The 24,433-nt window shown below is 33.0% G+C and overlaps 1 protein-coding gene across 1 annotated transcript; it reads right to left on the bottom strand.

Annotated features, from left to right (window-relative positions):
* Nucleotides 1-13,760: 13,760 nt before the first annotated feature.
* Nucleotides 13,761-16,727, bottom strand: LOC142521788 (uncharacterized). Its single transcript, XM_075624973.1, has 6 exons — nt 16,605-16,727; nt 15,940-16,234; nt 15,134-15,875; nt 14,810-15,066; nt 14,178-14,416; nt 13,761-13,778 (listed from the first exon to the last, which is right to left on the bottom strand). Exons 1-6 carry the CDS (start codon nt 16,725-16,727, stop codon nt 13,761-13,763), a joined length of 1,674 nt encoding a protein of 557 aa, XP_075481088.1.
* Between the last annotated feature and the right edge of the window lie 7,706 nt (nt 16,728-24,433).

The raw sequence follows: 24,433 nt of genomic DNA, 5'->3' as shown, positions 1-24,433 counted from the left end.
CCTAGAGGTATTGTAGAAGATGTGTTGGTTCAAGTTGATAAATTCATATATCCTGTAGATTTTATTGTTTTGGATACACAACCAATAGAAGTACATAATGAAATTCCAGTAATATTGGGACGATCATTTCTAGCAACTTCAAATGCTTTAATTAATTGTCGAAATGGAATAATGAAATTGTCTTTTGGAATTATGACTCTAGAACTTAATGTGTTCAATTTATGTAAACAACCAAGTATTAATGAAAATGAATATGATAATGAAATTGAAACAATTGTGGAAGAAAATATACAAGAAGAAAACTTAAATCAACAATCTGAAGTTTTTTCAATAGAAAGTTTTGAGTCTAAAATAATTTTAAAAAAGATGATAATACAAAACTTGAATTAAAAGTTTTACCATTAGAATTGAAATATGTATTTCTTGGTGAAAATAAAACATTTCATGTTGTAATTTCTTCCACTCTTTTAGCAAATCAAGAAGAAGATTTGATTAAATTACTTAAAAAATATAAAAATGCAATTGGATGGACTTTAAAAGATATAAAAGGTATGAATCCTTTAATTTGTACACATAAAATTCACTTGGAAGAAAATGCTAAAACATATCAACAACCACAAAGAAGGTTAAATCCACATTTGAAGAAAGTTGTTAAGAATGAAGTATTAAAACTATTAGACACTGGAATTATCTATTCAATTTCAGATAGTAAATGGGTAAGTCCAACACAAGTAGTACCTAAAAAGTCCGGCATCACTGTTATAAAAAATGAAAAGGGAGAGTAATTACAAGCTAGGATTCCATTTAGTTGGCGTATGTGTATTGATTATAGAAAATTAAATGATGTAACTAGAAAAGATCATTTCCCACTACCATTTTTAGATCAAATTCTAGAAAAAGTAGCAGGAAATTCTTATTACTGTTTTCTTGATGGTTATTCGGGGTATTATCAAATACCTATATCATTAGAAGATCAAGAAAAAACTACTTTTACTTGTCCTTTCGGAACTTTTGCATTTAAAAGAATTCCATTTGGTTTATGTAATGTTCCGGCTACTTTTCAAAGATGCATGTTAAGTATTTTCAGTGAAATGATTGAAGAATATGTAGAAGTTTTTATGGATGATATAATTGTTTTTGGAAACTCATTTGAAAATTGTCTTAAAAATCTAGAAGAAGTATTAAAAAGATGTGAATAAAAAATCTTGTTTTAAATTGGGAAAAATGTCATTATATAGTTAAATTTGGGATTGTTTTAGGACATGTGATATCTGAAAAAGGAAATTGAAGTTGATAAAGCCAAAGTTGATGTTATTGCTAATTTAACATCACCAAAAATGGTCAAAGAAGTTCGATCATTCTTGGGTCATGCAGGATTTTATAGAAGGTTTATAAAAAATTTCAGCATAATATCTAAACCAATTTCAAATCTTTTAACAAAAGATACACAATTTGAATGGACTCGGAAATATGAAAATGCTTTTAAAAAAATTATTAATCTTTTAGTTACATCACCTATTTTACAACCTCCAGATTGGTCTTTACCATTTGAATTAATGTGTGATGCAAGTGATTATGCTATAGGAGCTGTGTTAGGACAAAGAAAAGAAGGAAAACCTTATGCAATATATTATGCTAGTAGAACCTTAAATAGTGCCCAAATAAATTATTCAACTACTGAAAAAGAATTACTTTCAATAGTATTTGCATTAGATAAGTTTCGATCTTATTTAATTGGTTCTACTACTATTGTTTACACCGATCATTCTGCCATAAAATATTTATCAAATAAACAAGATGCTAAGCCAAGATTAATACGGTGGATTTTTGTTACAAGAATTTGATATTATAATTAAAGATAAATAAAGGAAAAGAAAATGTTGTAGCCGATCATTTATCTAGAATAATGACTGAATCATCTCATAATGAAATACCAATAAATGAAAATTTTCCAGATGATCAGTTGTTTTATGCTACTATTATGCCCTGATTTGCTAACATTGTAAATTTTTTTGTGACAAATAAAATGCCTTCTCATTGGAATTCACAGGATAAGAATAAATTCTTGATAGAAGTTAAAAAATTTTATTGGGATGATCCTTACTTATTTAAGTATTGTCCTGACCAAATTTTTCGACGATGCATACCCGACAATGAAGTAAGTAATGTTATTAAATTTTGTCATTCTGAAGCATGTGGAGGTCATTTTTCATCCAATAAAACAGCTACAAAAATCTTACAATGTGGATTTTATTGGCCGTCTTTATTCAAAGATACACATTTATTTTGCAAATCTTGTGAAAACTGTCAGAAGATGGGATCAATTTCAAAACGAAACATGATGCCTTTAAATCCAATCATAATTATTGAAATATTTGATAGTTGGGGGATAGATTATATGGGTCCATTTCCATTATCTTTTGGATATACGTACATTTTAGTCGCTGTTGATTATGTTTCAAAATGGATTGAAGCAATTGCATGTAGAACTAATGATCATAAAGTTGTTATAAAATTTTTAAAAGAAAATATTTTTAGCCGATTTGGAATACCTAGAGCAATAATTAGTGATGGGGGAAGTCATTTTATAAATAAATTATTTTCTTCTTTGTTAAGAAAATAGGGCATTACACATAAAGTTTCTACCCCATATCATCCTCAAAGTAATGGTCAAGTTGAACTTGCAAATAGAGAAATAAAACAAATTTTAGAAAAAACAGTTAATCCAAATCGAAAAGATTGGTCTTTAAGATTAACTGATGCATTATGAGCATATAGAACTGCATTTAAAACATCATTAGGGATGTCACCATATAGGTTAGTTTTTGGTAAGCATTGTCATTTACCTGTTGAACTTGAACATAAAGCTTATTGGGCAATTAAAGCATTTAATATTAATTTAGATGATACATCTAAATTAAGAAAATTGCAAATAAATGAACTTGAAGAATTAAGAAATGATGCATATGAAAATTCAAAGATTTATAAAGATAAAACTAAAGCCTTTCATGCTAAAAATATTATGAGAAAGTCATTTGAAATTGGACAAAAAGTTTTGCTTTATAAATCTCGTTTGCATTTATTTTCAGGTAAACTAAGATCGAGGTAGACAGGACCATTTATAGTCAAATTTGTTTATCCTCATGGTGCTGTTGATATTGAAAATCCTATAAATAATGACGTGTTTAAAGTTAATGGGCAAAGACTTAAGCCTTTTATAGAAAATGAAATTCTTAATAATAAGTTTATGCCTTTATATGATCCACAATAGTTGTTTGATATTTTCATTTTGTTTTGCAGATTCTAGTTCATTTTCCGGTTAAGTGGCGGATAACGGTACTCCGTGACTGTTTAAGTCGGTTTCTTCAGTTTTCCCAAAATAATTGAAATATATATAATAATAATAATATGGATGCGTGTATTATGAATCTTCGTAAATATTTTTCTTGTTTACCTGATAATGCGTTGAAAAAAATTTATGAAGCTAGATGTGAGTGGCTAAGGTTGATGATGTTATATGGCATACCGAATGATGTCCATTTGATAATTGAAGCAAAAGTCCGATTGGTTGGGGAAGCAAGTGAATTAATCATAAGACATATGCCAGGATTTGGTAAAAGCACATATGCCAAAAAGCGAAGAGCTAAATGTATAGGTGGATGTCATAAATGTGCAAGGTGGACTTGTAAGGGAAAATGAAGAAATGTTGGAATGACATCAATGAATATAGAAGATAAAATTTTATTCATTAAGAATGGTCTGAGTAAAGAGCCTTTGGATAATTTTCTAGAGGTTCTTGATACGCATTCTAGTTGGTACGTGCAAAATGAACTTCTTAAACTATGGTGGCAATTTCAACAGGAGGAATATCAATATGGACGGTGGAATCAGCCTTACAAAGATCCTACTGTGGTAACACATATCTATTAAATAAGTAAATATATATACACAATTTCGTCTTGGGAATCTGACGTTAAAAGACCATGTTTGCCAATTTATAAGAAAATTGATGGGAAGCATGTCCTCGACTCATAGAAGGCGTTGAAGCCGTTACTGAACGTAAAATCAGAGGAAGATGTGAGCCATAATCACAACTACGCTGTATATATTTGTTTTAATTTTGTCATTTTTATTTTCTTTTAATAATAATAATTTTCTGTTCAAATATTGACTTTTGGTATGTTACACTTATAAATTCATATGCTGTGATCTAACAATTACAAAAAACATATTTCTCAACATGTCAACGTCCACGGTAAGTAAAATAAAAAATATTTGTGTATTTTATGGATCTAGGGCAGGAAATGATTCAATTTATGAAGAAGTAGCAGAAAATCTTGGAATAACACTTGCTAAAAAAAAGATTCATTTGGTATATGGTGGTGGTGAAGTTGGCCTCATGGGAAAAGTTGCAAAAGCTGCGCATGCAGGTGAAAGTGAAGTTTTAGGCATTATTCCGATTACCTTAGCCAATCTTACAGGACCAACAATAGGAGAAGAAATGAAAGTGGACAACATGTATGAACGAATTACTCAAATGATTGAACATTCAGATGCTTTCATTACTTTGCCAGGAGGTTTCGGTACTTTGGAAGAAATATTTCATACTGTTTGTTGGGCACAATTAAATATCCACAATAAGCCAATTGGTTTGTTAAATGTTAACAATTATTATGATAAACTGTTATCGTTTCTTGATGATGTTGTGGAACATGGATTTATTTCATTAGCTTCGCGAAGGATGTTAGTTTCTGCTACAAGTGAAGGTGAACTTATTGATTTACTGCAAGGATTTAGTCATGAACCAGATCCATCCTTATCTCAACTTAATTGGCCAACATCCAAAAGTAAGAAAAGAAAATTCATGTGATGCTAAACTTGTGATTCAACGGTATGTTTTAATGTTTTTCTTTAAGTTATGAATAATTTCTTCTTCTTCTCCTCTTAGTTTTTTTTATATAAAAATTAAAATATAGACTTATATATAGTAATAATAATAATAATTTTTAGTTCAATGTCGAGTAAGGTGTCAGTAAAATGCACCTGAGACGCATTAGTTAATAATTATTGGAAAATCACAATACACTAGATTTTAATATTCATTATATTCAAAATACAGACTAAAAGAAAAATTAATTTTTCATATGTACCAATTTATATATATATTTTGATCAATTAATATAAAATATATAATAGATGTGTTCATATATATATAATTGTATGTGTTTTCAAATAAAATAATTTCTAAATTTTTTATGAAAATATAGTTAAAAGATATGGTTTGTATGGTTGTTAACATGTATAATTGAAAGAATTCTTTTGTAAAAGTATAATATATACTCACACATCTTTTGTGAGTGAGTGGTGAGAAATGAGAAAACAATTAATAAACTTTTATTGATTATTAAAAAATGGTTAATTACAAGAATATAACTCCCCTAAAAAATAAGATTTATTGAAAAAAGAAAAAAAAAGAAGTAAATATATAACGGACTGCAAAATACTTTATTCATTGTAATTTTTTTAGATTTGATTGATGTACTATCAATGTGTTCTAAAAACATCAATATTGTGTTAAAAAAAAAACATACAAAAAGATTTGTTTGTGCTAGATAAGTTTCAAAGGTAGTCGGATGTATCCGTTATATAAATGTTTATATATATACATATATATATATATATATATTTATGGTAGAATTTTTGGATAAAAAATTTTATGTTATTGTAAAATTTTGCAATTACGTTATTTAAAAAAAAACAATAAAAAAAAGAAAAAAAAGGGGATTTTATTCTTTGTAAATTTTCCTATTTTGTTTTCAATATTAGTTTAATTAATTGTCTGCTTTAATACTTAGCATTTTTCAATGAGAGTTAATATTCATTCCAACTCCATGAGTGAAAACTAGCTATTCCTTAAACATTTTGACCTGAAAGAATATATGGAGTTGAGGCTTTTACAATAATATTCTTGATATTATACATGTTATGGTGGGTGGTGTGAATTATCTTTTTGACTATATTAATATAAAAAATTTAGAAATTAAAAAAAAATTATATATATATTGTTACTTTATATATTATGTGAAAATAAGAATAATAATAAAAACACATTTAATTATATATTATTATATTAAACGAAAATATATATATATATATAAATCGGTATATGATTATGTTTTTAATAAATATGTTTGTATTTGAATATATAAAAGGAATAAAGAATCTAGGTTGTGATTTTCCGATAAAGTTTATTAACTAAGGGACTAGTAATAAGATAGTGTGGGGGTGTGATGAAACTTAAAATTAATAATTTATTATATGTTAAAACCTGTATTTTAAAATTTAAGTTTCATTAAAATTATAAAATTATGTTATTTTAGTATTGTTTGTTTATATTTAATTGTCTTACTAAATATGTTTTATTTTCAGGTTTTTTACGTGTTGGTAAAATAATGATAACTCAAGCTAGAAAATTCAAATGGAGGTGACTCAAACATGTTTGGAATCCTTGAGAAATTATCTACAACTTTGCAGAAGACATGATTGCCTAAAAAGTTCATTAAGTTGATCAAATTGTGCAAATATCAAAAGGAGGACAAATTTACTTTTACTATGACCAGCATATAGTAAAAAAATCATAACTATTTTTAATATTTAACCAAATGAGGTTAACCAAGTGGCCAAATTTATCTACAGACAAGTCCCCACATGTTTGCCGTTTTGAGCAAAGTCAAATTCGGTGATTAAAGTTGTGAAACAAAGCATTGAAAGAAGGGACATGGAATTGAACTTGGAGAAGACAAAGAATACTATTGCAACTACATGGCATTAATAAAAATTTTGACCCTTTCTCTCATTTGGCCTATAAATAGAGACCTTGTGCTAGCTTAAAAATAATTCTATCTCATTGTAAAATATAGTGTGAGTGTGTATCAAAGTTCTAAGTTCCAATATATTTTCTTTCATGTTCTCAACTATGAGTGATATTTTAGTGTTGATCAAAAGTAAGCTTATGGCAAGCTAAATCTATTATGTCAAGGTGAAGAGGATGCATTCTTGGTGAAGTAAGATTGTTTATATTTTGTATATTCTTTCTTTATTTTTTTTCATTTAGCTAACTTATTTTTATTGTAGGTATAAAAATGAATTATTTGTTGTTATCAATTTACATCAAATGCTTGATACCATTAAAGTGGTTATCTTGATTTGTTATTTAATTTTTATACAATAAATATTTCATCACTTATTATTATATAAGTGAAATATATATATATTTATATATATATATATATATATATTTATATAATAATATCATAATATTTCATTTAGACGATAGCGTGGCTCTGCCGGTTGTTCTAAATGAAATATTATGATTTAATACTAACATCTAACAATTAACATTTACTTTATCGCAACTAACTTTTATTTTTCGCATCTAACTTTTACTTTCTCGCAACTAACTTTTACTTTTCCGCAACTAACTTTTACTTTACCGCAACTAACTTATTAAATCAATATATTTCATTTAGGCAATAGCGTGGCTCTGCTGGTTGTTCTAAATGAAATATAATGATTTAATTTAACATTTACTTTATGCAATTATTTATTTATATAGTTATAATTATAATCATAGGTACCATATATAAAATATCGGTTAATTCGGTATTTTCTATAGTGGGAACTATATTATATTATGTGTGTGTTTAATTTTCTTGGAACCATTATTTATGGTAGTTTTTTTTGTTTTACTTTAGTTAAACAATATTACATAAACCAAGAATAAATCCTCAAGCCTTGACAAAATTTATAATTTGTAAACTTCATTCTTGCATTTGGTAATTTATAAATTAATAAATTTAAACTCAAAATTACCTCTCTGAGGATCGATCTCGTACTTACGAAATATATTACTTGCAGACAACCTACACGTTGGTAAATTATTATTTAAGTAGTAGCAATGAGTTATACGTGTACTGAATTTGGGCACTATAGTTCTATCTTGGGAACGATTGCCTTCATCGTATAGCACTTTATACGGGCAATTTCGTCTTGCGGATAAATGATCTTCCTTGCCTCGACTTGCTCTTATTGTTGTTGCTTTTGTTCGTGATTCATGTTGCTGCGCTTTGCTCGTGTTTCAAGACATTCAACATATCCAGGGTAATATCCAGCAAACAATCGCAAGATGAAATATATATTCATTATTATTTTGGATATGTCGAATGAATCGTTCACTCCCGTGCCCACTGCCCCTACCGCCCCAGCTCATGGAGAAAAGCCTCCAAAATTTTCTGTTGCCGACTTCAAACGGTGGCAGCAGAAGATGCTCTTCTACCTCACAACACTAAGTCTATCTCGATTCCTTAAAGAGGATTCCCTTGTCATTGCTGCGGACGATAATGACTCCCAACGAAGATCTGCCGTGGATGCATGGAACCACATTGATTTTCTATGCCGCAATTACATTCTAAACGGAGTAGACGACACGCTTTACAGTGTTTACTGCTCTGTCAAGACTGCCAAGGAGCTGTGGGACTCGCTGGAGAAAAAGTACAAAACAGAGGATGCATGAGTTAAAAAGTTCGTTGTTGGCAAATTCCTGGATTTCAAAATGGTTGACAACAAATCTGCAGTAAACCAGGTACAAGAAATTCATATTATTATTCATGATTTGTTGGCAGAGGTAATGAACATCATGAACCATTCCAAGTGGCGGCTATTATTGAAAAATTTCCTCCGATGTGGAAAGACTTCAAGAACTACCTTAAGCACAAGCGCAAGGAGTTGAAACTTGAAGATCTAATTGTGAGGCTTCGCATTGAGGAAGATAGCCGAACTTCTGAAGACAGAACCCACAAAAGAACAATGGAGGCCGAGGCCAAGGCCAATCTGACAGAATCTAGCACCAGTCACAAGAGAAAGCGCCCTACAAATGAGAAGAAACGAGGGCAGGCCAAGAAGTTCAAAGGAACTTGCTACAACTATGCAAACCAAATTATATGGCCAAGGACTGCCGTCTTCCAAGGAAGGACAACAAACATCAGAATCTAAGGCAAGCCAATGTCATCGAAGATAGGAATGTACCAATAGACCTATCACAACTTGATCTATCTGCCGTTTTGTTTGAAACCAATTTGGTAGATAATCCAAGGGAATGGTGGGTAGATACCGGATCCACTAGCCACATATGTGCTGAAAAAGAAATGTTCTCATCCTACACTACTGTAAATGATAGGAAATTGTTTATGGGAAACTATACGACGTCTGAGGTCGTAGGAATTGGCAAAGTGGTATTGAAGATGACTTTTGGCAAAGAGATAACATTGTTGAATGTGCAGCATGTACCAGACATTCGAAAGAACTTAGTTTCTGGATCTTTGTTGAGTAAGGCGGGTTTTAAAATTGTGTTTGAATCGGAAAATTTTGTCCTAACTAAGGCTGGTGTATTTGTAGGAAAAGGGTACCAAGATAATGGACTCTTCAAAATGAATGTAATGAATGTTTTCCGCCAAGAGGCGAAGAATAAAGTGAATGATTCTGTTTACTTGTTTGAAAGTTCTAATTTATGGCATGAAAGATTAGGAAATGTTAACTTCAACACATTACAAAGACTTGCAAATTTAAATGTAATACCTGCATTTAAAAGAAATCCACAAGATAAATGTGAGATTTGTGTTGAAGCAAAGATGGCCAAAGCTCCATTCCAATCTGTGACAAGAAGTACTAATCCACTTGAATTAATTCACACCGACGTATGTGACTTAAAATTTGTGCAAAATCGAGGTGGGAAAAAGTACTTCATGACATTCATTGATGATTGCACAAGATTCTGTAACGTCTATCTATTGAAAAGTAAAGATGAAGCTAAAGAAGCTTTCAAAAATTATAAGAATGAGGTTGAGAATCAATTGAGTACAAAAATCAAAATGATTAGAAGTGATAGAGGTGGAGAGTATGTTGCTCCATTTGAAGAATTTTGCACTAACTCTGGACATAATTCATCAAACTACAGCACCATACTCACCTCAATCCAATGGAGTTGCAGAACGTAAAAATTGGACTCTCAAGGAGATGATGAACGCGTTGTTGATAAATTCTGGCTTACCTCAAAACTTGTGGGGGGAAGCAATATTATCTGCAAACCACATTCTTAATAAAATATTACACAAAAGGAAAGATGAAACTCCATATGAATTATGGAAGGGTCGCAAACCATCTTACAAATACCTAAAGGTGTGGGGGTGTTTGGCTAAAGTAGAGATACCAAAGCCAAAACAAGTTAAAATTGGACCCAAAACTGTTGACTGCATTTTTATTGGATATGCCTATTATAGTAGTGCATATAGGTTTTTGGTGCATAAGTCAACAATTTCTGATATAAGTGAAGGAACAATTATGGAATCAAGGAATGCAATATTCTTTGAATCCAACTTTCCTTGTAAGGAAAGAAAAGAAGGCTCTAATAAACGGTCTTATGAATCTACTATTGATTCTAAAGAAATCAATGAAGAACCAAGACGTGGTAAGAGAGCTAGAGTTGAAAATTCCTTTGGTCCTGACTTTATGACTTACATGTTAGATGATGAACCAAGAACTATTCAAGAAGCTCTATCCAATTCCGAAGCTCCTTTCTGGAAAGAAGCTATAAATGATGAAATAGAATCCATCATGAATATTCATACGTGGGAGTTGACTGATCTCCCTCCGGGTTGTAAGCTTTTAGGATGCAAGTGGATCCTTAAAAGGAAATACAAAGAAGATGGATCTATAGATAAATACAAAGCCCGATTGGTGGCTAAAGTATTCAAACAAAAAGAAGGATATGACTTCTTCGACACATACTCTCCAGTTACTAGGATTACATCCATTCGTTTTTCATAGCTATTGCTGCGTTGCATAACCTTGAGATTCACCAAATGGATGTGAAGAAAGCCTTCTTGAATGGAGAACTGGAAGAGGAAATATACATGGAACAACCCGAGGGGTTTGTCGTTCCCGGACAAGAAAAGAAGGTGTGTAAACTTGTCAAGTCACTATACAGACTTAAACAAGCACCTAAGCAATGTCATGAAAAATTTGACACTACAATGAAGTCAAATGGTTTCAAAATCAAAGAATGTGATAAATGCGTATATATTAAAGGTGATGAAAATGCTTAAGTCATTGTATGTCTTTATGTAGACGACATGTTGATTATGAGAAGTAATCATGAGTTGATTATAAATACCAAGAATATGTTGAAAAGGTCTTTTGATATGAAAGACTTGGGGTTGTGTGATATCATATTAGGGATTAAAATCTCTAGAATACCTGAAGGAATTATATTATCACAAACTCACTACGTTGAAAAGGTACTTGAAAGATTCAGTACCTTAAACAGTCGTCCTGCTAGAACACCTATAGATTTAGGCGTTCATTTAGCAAAGAATAGAGGAGAACCCATCTCACAACTGGAATATGCAAGGATGATAGGTAGTCTAATGTACTTGACTAACTGTACTCATCCAGAACTTGCATATTCAGTAAATAAGTTAAGTAGGTTCACAAGTAATCCAAGTAAGGATCATTGGAGATTCTTAACGAGAGTGCTTGGATATTTGAAATATACATTGAAATATGGTTTGATATATTCAAAATATCCTGCAGTTTTAGAAGGATACTGTGATGCTAATTGGATATCTGACACAAAAGACTCCAAGTTCACTAGTGGATATATATTCACAATAGGTGGAGGAGCGGTGTCATGGAAATCTTCTAAGAAAATATGTATAGCTCGATCCACTATGGAATCCGAGTTCATAACCTTAGACAAAGCTGGGGAAGAAGCCAAATGGCTAAGAAACTTCTTAGAAGATATTCCTTGTTGGAATAAGCCAGTGCCTTCCATTAACATTCATTGTGACAGTCAATCGGTATTAGGAAGAGCACAAAGCAGTATGTACAATGGTAAGTCTCGACACATTCGACAGAGACATAATACCATAAGACAATTGATCTCGAATGGGGTTATTTCTGTTGAATATATAAAATCAAAGGAAAACCTGGCGGATCCATTTACTAAAGGAATAAATAAAGATCAAATGTACAGACTGTTGAGATGAATGATCTTAAAACCCACAATATAAAATATTTATAGCGGTAACCCAACCATGTGGATTGGAGATCCCATGACCTTGGTTCAATGGGAAAACTAAGTTATAAATACTAGTTTGAGTACTTGGAATTAATAAAGGCTCATTCCTACAAAATCCAAGTAGAAAAGACCTGCAACATGTGGTGATGATAAGTTTTTTTTTAATGATTCCTAAACCTAAAAGGTAGAGTATGGCAGGATACTCTAGTTAGAAGATCACCTATATAAGTGATAAGTAATGCCCGCTTCAATGAAAAACACTTATGAATCTAAGATATGGTCCAGAGCCGAAACGGACACAACATGAGAACAAGAATATGTTAGAACTATTATTGTGCAAATACTATTGAATTGGTTTACATAAATGGTTGACTAGTTCAAGATATCATGTCACTACTCAACTAGTAAATCCTACAGTATATTATTAATGAAGGTTCAAAGTCAAAAGCTACCTATCCTAATGCAATAATAATTCACAAGAGCTTTCAAGTAAATCTGCATACATGCATTAAGTTCATTTATGTGGGGGATTGTTGGATAAATGAATAATGAAGAGTTGTTGAATAGAAAAGGGAGTGGAAGTTGTCCCACATGGAGAAAATAGCCAAATGAAGTCTTCCTTAGAAACTCCAAGTTTGAATAAGGGTTTGGGCCCCAAGGGGTACCAGAAGTTTTTAGAACGGGGAAAACGCTAATAAGCTGTGTCTTGGTGAAACACACGCGCGCGCACGCTCGGCCCGGCCCGGCCCGGCCCGGTTCGGTGTGGTGTGGTCTTTGACAAGCATTATTATTTTTGGAACAAGTTTATTTGAAGAATAAATTTTGTTAGCTAAATGATGCATTCGGAACAGAGACAGTCACGCGGGTGCGCCACATCCCCCGCGGATGCGCGCTTGTTGGATTCGAAACAGAATAAGGCGTGCGGCTGCGCACAGCTTCTCGCGCGGGCGCACGCGCCTTATTGTCCATGCAGCGCGCAAAGACAGTACCTTGCGTGCAGCCGCGTGTGTTGTCGTGCGGCTGCGCGCGCTGCGCTGTTTCAGAAAAACATGTGCGTCCCTTGGTTTCAAAGCATCTGTTCTTGGCTTCTTTTGCATCAAACAATGTGTTCTTTGGCTAGAATTGTGGCTCTTCAATGCATCCGATCTGGAAAGACATGTCCTTTCAACACCTCCAATGATCACTTATAAATAGTCCTCACATACATCACAATAAAGGTTTGAAAATTACATGTCATATTGCTGTATTCATTGCTTCTTCTAATACTTGAAAGCTCCTGCATATTTTGTTCGTTGTTTCGAGACTTGTAGTGCTGCAAATTCTCGAAGTGAAGTCGTTGTATCTTGGGGACAATTGCCTTCAACATATAGCACTTTATACGGGCAATTTCGTCTTGCGGAGAAAGGATCTTCCTTGCCTCGACTTGCTCTTATTGTTGTTGCTTTTGTTCGTGATTCAAGTTGCTGCGCTTTGCTCGTGTTTCAAGACATTCAACATATCCAGGGTAATATCCAGCAAAAAACCCGTTCATCGTAGTCTCAAAAAGTTTCTTAATAACAAGATCTTCAATGTTTTGGTTATTAAACTTGTAAGATTCAGAAACCGACAAAACATTAACAATGTAATATTATATCTCTATCATCGCCTGCAAGAAAATTTAATGAAGATCAAATAAAACAAATATCTCTAAAACCATTCATTTAATATTTTAGATGATTAAATTAAATATTTTTAAAATAAAATATAAAAGATAATCTGTATAGACATAATCTTACTATTGAAGCTGTGATCTACGATTATTCAAAGTATAATATTCATCAATATAGAATCTGAGTCTATATTTGAAGCAAACTCTCTCTCAATGTAGATAATCATAGAATCTGTCAGAAAACAATCTCCCATTTTACTACGAAGAACTGTTTTATCATGCTTCATAGCCGAAAATGCACACTCTGTAGTTGCCATGGAAATATGCAAAGTTAAAACTAGATGGATCAACTTGTCAATCAAATTATAATGTTGCAACTTTTTTGTTTCAAATAACCTTCGGCACCTGAAAATCTTCATGACAAACTACATCGAGCTCAAAATGTTGTAGCTGACACCTCAAATGATGTATTTCCTGTTCAGTGAAATCCTCGGGATAATACTTCTCAGCGAGAATACAAATCTTGTCAATGTTGAACCATTTAAAATTATCTTTTGGATCCAAAGCAGAGCAGAGAATTAGAAGTTCAACTGTCTCATCACTGAATCTAGAGTTTAATTCTTCCAACTGAAAATCTATTGCAACATTAAATATATCATAATGAAAGTGATGTTCAACTGTGATGGTATCCTTCTTTTGTCATGAACGACTAGAATGCTTATAATGAGAACTCATCGCCGGTATATCGACATCCAATCTTGTGAAAAATGATTTTACATACGAAAGAAGAATATCAAAACCATCATTTCTCAATCTCAGGAAAAGTTCTTTAGTCGTAGAGACCAAATCAATTGCACTTATGATATCAAGAGATTTTTTTTTGCAAGGCACGACAAAGCAAATTAGTGATCCCCATAATTTGATTAATCAAATGCAAAATAAAATTGAAATCAAAAGACTTGATCACTATTAATGAGCCACCAGCTTCCCCGCGCATTGAAGTAGATGGGAGCTCCAACGAGTAGTACCTGCTCGATGCAAATTACCAATCTGATTAGCTCCTCGCGTAGTCTCGCGTTCACCGGCAACAATAGAACGTGCAATTTCATTAACTTGATAAGATTTTAACTCGACATTGCGCTTGGAAGAAGATGTAACAAGATTGACAACAGTCGTCAGATTTGAAAAGAAAAGCCATATAGAGATCTCCTTTTCAGCTGCTACAACTAATGTTAGTTGGAGTCGATGGGCAAAACAATGTACATAATATGCATATGGGCGCAATCTTTAAAGCTTGCAATCCATTAAAAGCACCACTCATGTTACTAGCACCATCATACCCTTGACCTCACCTATTATGAATTTCTAAATTATATCTAATGAGGACATCACATATTTCTTTCTTGAGTGTTGCAGCTGTGGTGTCATGAAAATTCACAATTTGAAAAAAACGCTCCCACAAAAAACCATGGGCATCAACAAATCTCAAAATTATAGCCATCAGTTCTTTGTTAGATACATCTTTCGCTTCATCCACCAAAATACAAAACTTTGAATCTCCAATTTCATCACGAATTTTATTTCTGACTCTATTACCAATAATATGCAAGATTTCTTTTTGAATTTCTGGTGAGGTATTTCTTGCATTTCCCGGAGCCTTGTCTAAGATAATATCACCAATACTAGCATTCCATTTTCCCAACAGTTTTAACATCTCAATGAAATTACCACAATTTTGGGAATATGAAGATTCATCATGATCTCTCAATCCACATGCTTGCAAAATAAGCCAATGGATGCACTCAATTGTTGCTGCAAGCCTTAACCGATTTTTTTGAATCTGTTCAGAAGTTTCTCGATTCATAAGTTTATATATATGCCTAGTGACATTCATCAAATCAACAACAGATTTTGAAGATTTATTGTGCGTCGAGTTAGAACTTCCCATGTGAGACAAAAAAGCACAATCCACTCCATCATTAACGCGTTTCCAACTTCTAAACCCTTCAATTGTAAATTTAGATTGTTCTGCTTCACTTAATTCAAAAAGATACCACGGAAAACAAAATAATGCATCCTTCGAAGGAGAGTACTCTAACCATGGAAATTTTTAAACCATGTATATTGAAATCGAAGATGCTGCTTTCCTGATTTAGACCGTGGGTATTCCGACAATTTAGGTTGATATGGCCCCATTTTGATATAAGCTCATGTAATTCATCACGATGATTAACAGGATGTCGCAACATCGAAATACGCAATCCAGGATCCCATTCAAGGGAAGTTTCATCAAACACAACTCTTTGAGATTTAGAAGGAGGTCCGGGCTCCTCAATATGAATGGATGCATGAGTCTCGACCCTCTCGGATGATGAATGATTATCAATTCTTGGCTGAAAGAATGATAAAATATTGTTTCTCCTCTTTCTCTCTTGATTTGACATTAAAATAACCTAATATAAACAAAATTATTAAATTTAGATTAGAACCAAATAATATAAGTACATAGATAAATTTAACATTAATAATATGACAATGCTCGATAAACAAATCATTCAAGAACATGTAATGATTTCCCGATAATATTCGTCTATTTCTTGGCATTAAAATCAACCCAATCATCCAAACATAATGAAATACCAAGAATTCTCATAAATATCACATAATTAAATCTGAAATAATTTATAGACTCATCGAATTATACCTCAAAGACTTCCGATCGTCGAATTTTAGCAAACTTTAATGAAGTGAAGAGTGGTAGTATTTTTTGTGGGTTTGCTTTTCTTCTCTTTCTCGTGATTAAAGATATGCAACTGCACGTACTCGTTTTCTTTCTTGCTTTACCCGGCCTATCTTCTTCTCCTTCATTTTTTGCGCAAATTCACCTTCCTCCCTCGGTTTTTGCACTTCTAACTGTGGAGAGAACAGTTCATATATGTCACACATATAAATCCATATTTTTGAATTTCTTGACTTGAATTTGAAAAAGTTCGATAATATTTTACGTGATATATCAATTTCACTTCTTTTATCAAATGAAAATAAAAGACAAAATTCTCTGAGAGATATGTATGTTTACATGATGAAATCCAGAAGTGTGACCACATAACACACACTTGGCACATGCTCGAGGGACCATTCTATGATTCAAAATCACAAACATACGATGAAATCCAGAAGTGTGAGTGTGACCACATAACACCCACTAACGGTACAATCAACTATTGATATGTTCAAAATTGTGCATTGAAACAGCAGAAAGTATCTAATATTTTAAAGTATTTCCTTGCCTTGCTCACCATTATTCTCACAAAATATCAATTTCAGTGTACCTTACATCAACTTCTAAAAATACTCCCCATTCTAAAATTGTCAGGTTCACGAAACATTAAAAAAATGAGAGAAAAAAATATAACATTCTAGGGAATATGCCATGAATTAATCAACAAAAATCACAATAATGGATATATGAAATCTCTCTCATTCGAAAAAAAAAAGGAATCAAATAAGAACTCAGAACAAAGCAAGAGCACGATTATCTACTTATCTTGAGTACTCGTGACAGTGGTCGGAACTCCGAGATAAGGTGGCGCGGCGGGCCGACGGCTCACGGCTGATGCTGGGAGAGGAGATGAGCGACACGATGATTGGGACTTGGAAGGAGGGTTTGACAATTTTTTTTTAAAGCTTCTGTTCGTGTCTTCCATTTTTCTTCTATTTGACAATATCTGTAACGTCCTGAAAATTTGAAAGTCCACATGTGCATGCAAGTTATTAAATTTCTTCGGTATTTTATTAAATTGTTTTAAATCATTAAATACATGTTTATTTCATTAATTTGTGTTTAATTATTTTTATGCATTTTATGCAAAATTATTGCATGATAGGGATTTATTTCATGATATTTTAAAAGTTTACTGCATTAGAATTTAAGTTGTATTTTGCGCCCGAACGAAGAACTGAGACCGGAAAATTATCAGGAAAATTATATTTATTACTTGATTAATTTTTATTAATTAAAATAAGGTGTTTTTAAGGTATTTTCAAAAATGGGATTTTATTGGGTATTTTTACCCGTAAGACTTTTATTTTTAACGGTACGTGAATTTTATCGAATCGGGGGACTTTTTAAGGGTTCGGCTATTATTTTCAAAACCTTTAAACACGAAATATTTTTCGGGAGTACGATTAGATTTAATGGACCTATTTTTTTAAGTGTATTTGGCTTAATTAACTTTTTAAACTTTTAATTATCAAATTTAGGTCCATTATATATTATCCAATCATTTAATTAATCCTAAACCTTATAATTTATACCTAATTACCTCCCTTAACTCCCCACTAAACCTACTTACGTTTCTATAGCCGCCCACCTCCTCCACTCAACTCAATCCTCTCGGTTTCAGAAAACTCCAGCTGAAGGCCTCATTTTTATCCCTAAAGCTTGCAAGAAAAAAACTGCTCACGGTTATATCGTCTCGTTGTGTTTCTCTAGCATCATCAGGCACGCATTGTTTTATTCTTTATGCATCATACACGTAGTATATACTGATGAAGGTGTCCTTGCATTCAAACTTTCGATCTACCCTTGTACCTGAAAGATTTTCGAGTCACATATATTTTTCCTTGCATTCTTGTTTGTGCTCACGGTTTTCTGAATTTTTGCGTGTAAGGGGGCTGCTGTATGGAGTCATAAGAAGCTGTGGATGTTGAGAGGGATGAGGATTAGTACCTGGAGTCGAAGCTTGATAGATCTAAATGTGATTTCTTGAGGGCTGTTCGGAGTCGGTGCGTGTTGTGAGGGTGAAAGTGGGTTCGATCGATGTAGGGAGGATTCGGCTGTGCATGGGCTCGAACCCAGCCATGACTCAGTCCTTGTAAGGTCTGGTGTGATGTTAGGAGTGAGCCATAGGTACTTGGTCGAGGGAGAAGCTCGGTCCTTGGAGGCTTAGCTTGATCGAGAGAGGTTGTGAGAGGAGCGATCGATTCCTACGTGTAGTTTGTTCAGCGGATTTTTGTTTGGGTTAGGCTTAATTTAGAAGGGTCATTAGGTTCCTAATGATGAGTATTAAGGGCTGGACAAGTGGTGGGATGAGAGAGGACCGAAAAGGTTATTAGTTAGGGGCCATGTGTTGCCCCTAAAAGATCCTTTTGGATCTTTCAGCCCAAGGTTTTGGGGCTGTTATTATAGTATTAGGGCCTTTTAGTGTTTTTAAGATATGGTAAAAAAGTTGGGAATAATTTGATTAAGTTTCGAGTCGATTCGGGTTAAAACCAGGACCCGGTCCAAGTTTTGAAACGAATTGGTTAAGTTGTGAATTTGGCTCGAGTTTACGTCTAGGAATGCTTTTAAAATATTTTGGGACATTTTAAGGAGTTTGGTAAGCTTCGGGTCAATTTTAGAGTCTAGGGGTGAAATGATAATTTTCGGGTTTCTAAGGGCAAAATGTTCATTTTGCACCCGAGGTGAGATTTTGGTCAAGACAGCGCCCTGAGCACAAATATATGATATTTTAAATGTTTATGCATCATTTTTATGATTTTTACGCAATTATGATAAATATGTTGCATGCTTGGTTTAAAGGGAAAGTTACGTATATGAATTTTTTTATTAAGTGATGAAAATGATGATATTTTTGAAAGATGAGAATTTGTTGTGACTGACGATGTATATGTATACGATGACATGAGATATGATGAGCTGAGGCCCGGGCTCAGTGGGCGGGTAATGCTGTCGCTGATGTCCCCTGCCGCCGGGTACCACGGTTTTATAGATGGATCCATCGATAGAGCTGATACGATAGAGCTGATACGAAGTCACAACTAATGAACTGAATTCAATTAAAAAGGAAATGTACGTATATGATAACATGAGATGACATGCTTTAATACGATATGATTTTACACGACACGTTTACGAATATGATGACATGAGATGACATGCTTTGACACGATATGATTTTACACAACACGTTTATGTTATGCTTTTAAGTTCATGAAATATATGTTGAGTATGATATTTCTCACTGATGTGTGCTATGTATATGTACTTGTTATTCCTGGTACATGTGTGGTGAGTCATTAATCATAACCGACTGGTTCTTGTAGACACTATCAGTGATACCTAAAGAATCATGGGGCGATGCTACTAGACGCTCTTACCATGATTCGATGGGTTTAATCAAAAATATGATTTATGACATTCTCATGATCAATTGTTGATACATAGAATGGGGCGAATTAGGGTATGCCCGAATAAATGAAAATGTCCTGAATCACAAAGAGTTGTGAATCCACGGCTAGCTGTAACCATGAACCATTTAGGGTCACACAAGCACTAGATCATTTGTTCCTGTTGAGAGAATGAATTCAATGAGTTGAATTTATATAAAATTATAATATAATAAATTCAAGTAGTTGAATTTATGATAATTAAATTTTGAAAAATAAATTCAATGAGTTGAATTTATGAGATAGTAAATTCAACTACTTGAATTATGATATTTAAAATTTGGAGAGAATAAATTCAAATAGTTGAATTTATAAAATTTGAGAATTTAATTTATTAAACTCAAAAGTTGAGTTTATTAAATATTAAATTAAACATAGTGGGAGGTGTATTGAATGGGCTTGTAGGAGTACAAGTCCAATATATTAAATAATTAAAGTTCTTAATGAACTTTGATTAACTAATTAAACTAGTTGGACTAGTCCAATTAATTAATCAAGCTCATTAATGTTAATTATAAAAACTAGGTCATGGCTAGACTATAAAAGATAGTAGAGAGGCCACAAACCCTAGGCTCCACACCATAATTTCGAAAAACCTCTTCCCTTCTCCTCTCCAATTTTCGGCCATCCTCATGAAATAAGAGGATTGAGCCGTCTCTCAAATTTTGCTTTCCAACGTTAAAAGTTCTTCCAAATATTCTAATGTTAATTATTTGGAAGATGAACTAATCTTCTAGTCGTGGACATAATTCGAAGATTGAAGAAAGAAGTCTTGAAGAACGTACGTAAGGATTTACAACAAGAGCTACGTTCGCTGATACCGCCGTAGTAGCCAAGTGAAAAATTCAATAAGGTAAAAGTTTTAAACATCCTATGTATGTTTATTTAACCAAACCATACGAGTGTCCAAATATTTTTATTGTCAAAGTAAATAAAAATTTTAAAACTTCTGATGCGTGTGGGAACAAGAGGACACGAATCACAACACGGAAGACACACTTTGGTGAGGTCCTTCCCTATGTTATCTGTTATCATCGACCATAAACTCACTCCTTTTTATTTCTCAACATGATCTGGCAATTTATTCCGAAGCTTGACATAAGAAAACTTAGTTCCAGCAGATTTTATTGCAGGATCAATACTATCCTAATCTTCAAAACCATAAAGCTCGTTGTCATCAGATGAAAATGACGATGTCCTAAAGTTGGAACCACTGCTTTTGAAAGAGCTAGAGGAAAGAAAATCTTTGGTGTCAAAGAATGTATTTGTCTTCTTCATTTGTATCTTCATGTGCTGCATCTACTCTTTCATTTTCATCTTTAGATTTACTTGCACTTTCTGTTTAAATTTTAAAATATTAATATAAATAAGCGGAAGCATAGTTCGTGATTCAATGGATAAAACATGCATCAGCAATATTTACCAACCGCAAATTACTATACATGAACAGCTAAAACAACATTCAAACAGACCAATGGCAAACTTGAATGCAACAATTAGCTTGATGACTTCAATTCCAAATCCAAACAGTGCAGCATGAACGTGAACCAATCATGTCAAGGCGGATTATCTAACCATGCAAGCCAAAATATTAAATAAAGAAGAAGAAAAGAAAACCATGTTGTCGAAGCATACCACTGTACTTATCCTGCCTTGATCTAGAGGATGATCCAACTTCTTTCAATTGTCTTTGGCTCTCATCAACTACTGTATTCTCCAGATCGACCTTTTCTGTCTTCACAACAAAGAAACAATATTTTAAATAAACAGGTAAAGAAAATGATAAGCAAAACAACACAAAAAAGATCAAAGATTTATTACAAGACTGAATTCAAATGATTAACTTGTGAAAGTAAGGGTAGGAACATGCGGCACGCTCTTGATATAAAAAATGCTTACAACTTAAGGAGATGACACTAAAAAATGTTGAAGACTGATTCAAAGAAATAAGAAGACTTGGTCTTTGATATTTTAGATTTATTATTTATTTTAATTTAGTCAATAAAAGTAGTGCCAATAAAATCTCTAGTTTTTGGGATAATTCAGTTTTTTAACGTTGGATTGTAAGCTTATATAAAGGCAATCTCTATTCTGAAATAAAATGAGGAAATAGTTTGTTCTCAAGCAAAATATTCTTCACTATCTTGCCATTGTTCCTCTATCATTCATTTCCAAATACTCTTGTTTTCTTTACACAACATTTGTGGTATAGAGCCAGGTTCTTTCATAACTAGGTTTCAAACTCATGGCAACTAATGGCAATGTTGTAAGAATCTCTCAACCAGCCATACTAGTATTCAAAGGAGAAAATTATGAATTCTGGAGCATCAAAATAAAAAATCTTTTTAAGTCTCAAGAGTTGTGGGACTTGGTCGAAAATGGATACCAAGATCCAGATGATGAAACAAGACTGAAAGAAAACAGAAAGAAAGATGCAAAGGCATTATTCTTTATTCAAAAAACTGTCCATGAATCAATTTTTTCTAAAATTGCTGGTGAAAATTCAGTATAAGAAGCTTGGACAACATTAAAGAGTGCATTTCAAGGTACATCGAAGGTAATTATTGTAAAACTTCAAACGGTTCGTCGGGATTTCAAAACCTTACTTATGAAATGAGGAGAATCCATGCAAGATTTCTTGACCAGAGTTGCTGAAATCGTCAACCAATTTAGGTCTTATGGAGAAGAAATTTCTGATCAAACAATTGTGGAGAAGGTGCTTAGAAGTTTGACTCCAAAATTTGATCATGTTGTCGCCGTAATTGAGGAATCTAAGGACTTATCAACATATTCATTTGATGAGCTAATGGGATCACCGCAATCTCATGAGGTAAGAATAAATAATCGGTTGAAAAAATTGAAGAAAAATCCTTTCATGTGCAAGGGGATAACTCAAACCAGAAATATGAGCAAAGATATGCAAATGGTATAGGACGTGGAAGGGGAGGATCACGTGGCAGAGATGATATGGCAGAGGAAGAGGTGACAAAAACATCCAATGTTATTATTGCAAAAGATTTGGGCATATAGAGGCTGATTGTTGGAAACTAGATAAGCAAAACAACCTCAAACAACAAGAAGAAACAAATGTCACATATTGTAACTACTGTAAAAAAATATGTTCATGTGGAGGATCAGTGCTGGGATAAAAATAGGCAAGCAAATTATGCAGAGGAGTAGGAAAAAGAGAAAAAAATTTTCATGGCTTATCAAGAAGATGCAGGTTCTACAAATCTGTTCATGGCTTATCTTGAAGTTTCTAGTGTTGAAAATCATGTCTTTGTTGTCAAAAAACATCGAGTCCAGACAGTGGCACTTGCATTATGGCCATTTGAATATTAAATTTTTGAAATTGTTTGATTCAGAAAGAAATGGTTTCCGGGCTGCCTAACATCGAGTCTTTAGGTTTATGTGAAGGGTGTGCGTATGGAAAGCAATACAAGAAATCGTTTCCTATTGGAAAATATAAAAAGAACAACAAATCATTTGGAGCTTGTTCATACTGATTTGGGTGGTCCTATTCAAACTGAGTCATTTGGAGGAAGTAAATATTTTTTGTTATTCACTATGATTACAGTCGCATGAGTTGGGTTTATTTTCTGAAATTCAAGTCAGAAACATTTGAATCATTTAAAAAATTCAAGGAACTTGTTGAGAAGCAAGTGACGGAAACATAAAGACACTGCACACTTATAGAGGAGGTGAATTCTTATCTAATATTTTATTCAGTTTTGTGAAGAGCAGAGGCTGCACAGAGAGCTGACTGCTCCATCTACACCCGAGCAAAATGGCATAACTGAACGAAAAAATAGAACGGTGGTTGAAATGGCAAGGATCGTTGTTAGGATCGATTAGGGGGGTAATCGTTGAGCTACAATAGCTCGGTTCTTGAAATATGAACACCGATGAATTAAATCGAGTTGGGTGTTCAAACCAAGCGGAAAATACTCGAAATAGTCCTTCGTAAAAACCGATGAAATAGTTTGTAAACCATTTAAAATATATGCAAGTTGAACGAGTAAAAATATTTTAGTTGAAGCTTTTATCAAACACTTGGTATGCAATATTTGGTATATGAAGAACACATAAAATGCTTCAACAATGCATCTTTAAAAACAATGGAAATGATAAGTAAATGCAATAAACAAATAGACACGAATTGTTTATGGATGTTCGGAGACTTTAAAAGATTCTACGTCACCCCTTATTCCCCTTGGGAAGGATTCACTAGAAGACTTTGATTTATACAACACTTTGTACAAACTCATTCAGCTAGGACTTACCCACTGCCTAAACTGAACTCCTAGCACTCAAGATTGTAGGCAGCACCTCACAATCAGCATATTGTTTAATGTCTCATATGCAAAGACTACATACACAAGTTTATTGTCTTTGTGCAAGACTCACTCAACTAATCTTTG

Source organism: Primulina tabacum, chromosome 13 (assembly GCF_025594145.1).
Source record: "Primulina tabacum isolate GXHZ01 chromosome 13, ASM2559414v2, whole genome shotgun sequence".
Classification (NCBI taxonomy): domain Eukaryota; kingdom Viridiplantae; phylum Streptophyta; class Magnoliopsida; order Lamiales; family Gesneriaceae; genus Primulina; species Primulina tabacum.
The sequence above is the reverse complement of the archived record's forward strand: the minus strand, read 5'-3'. Positions and strand labels throughout refer to the sequence as shown.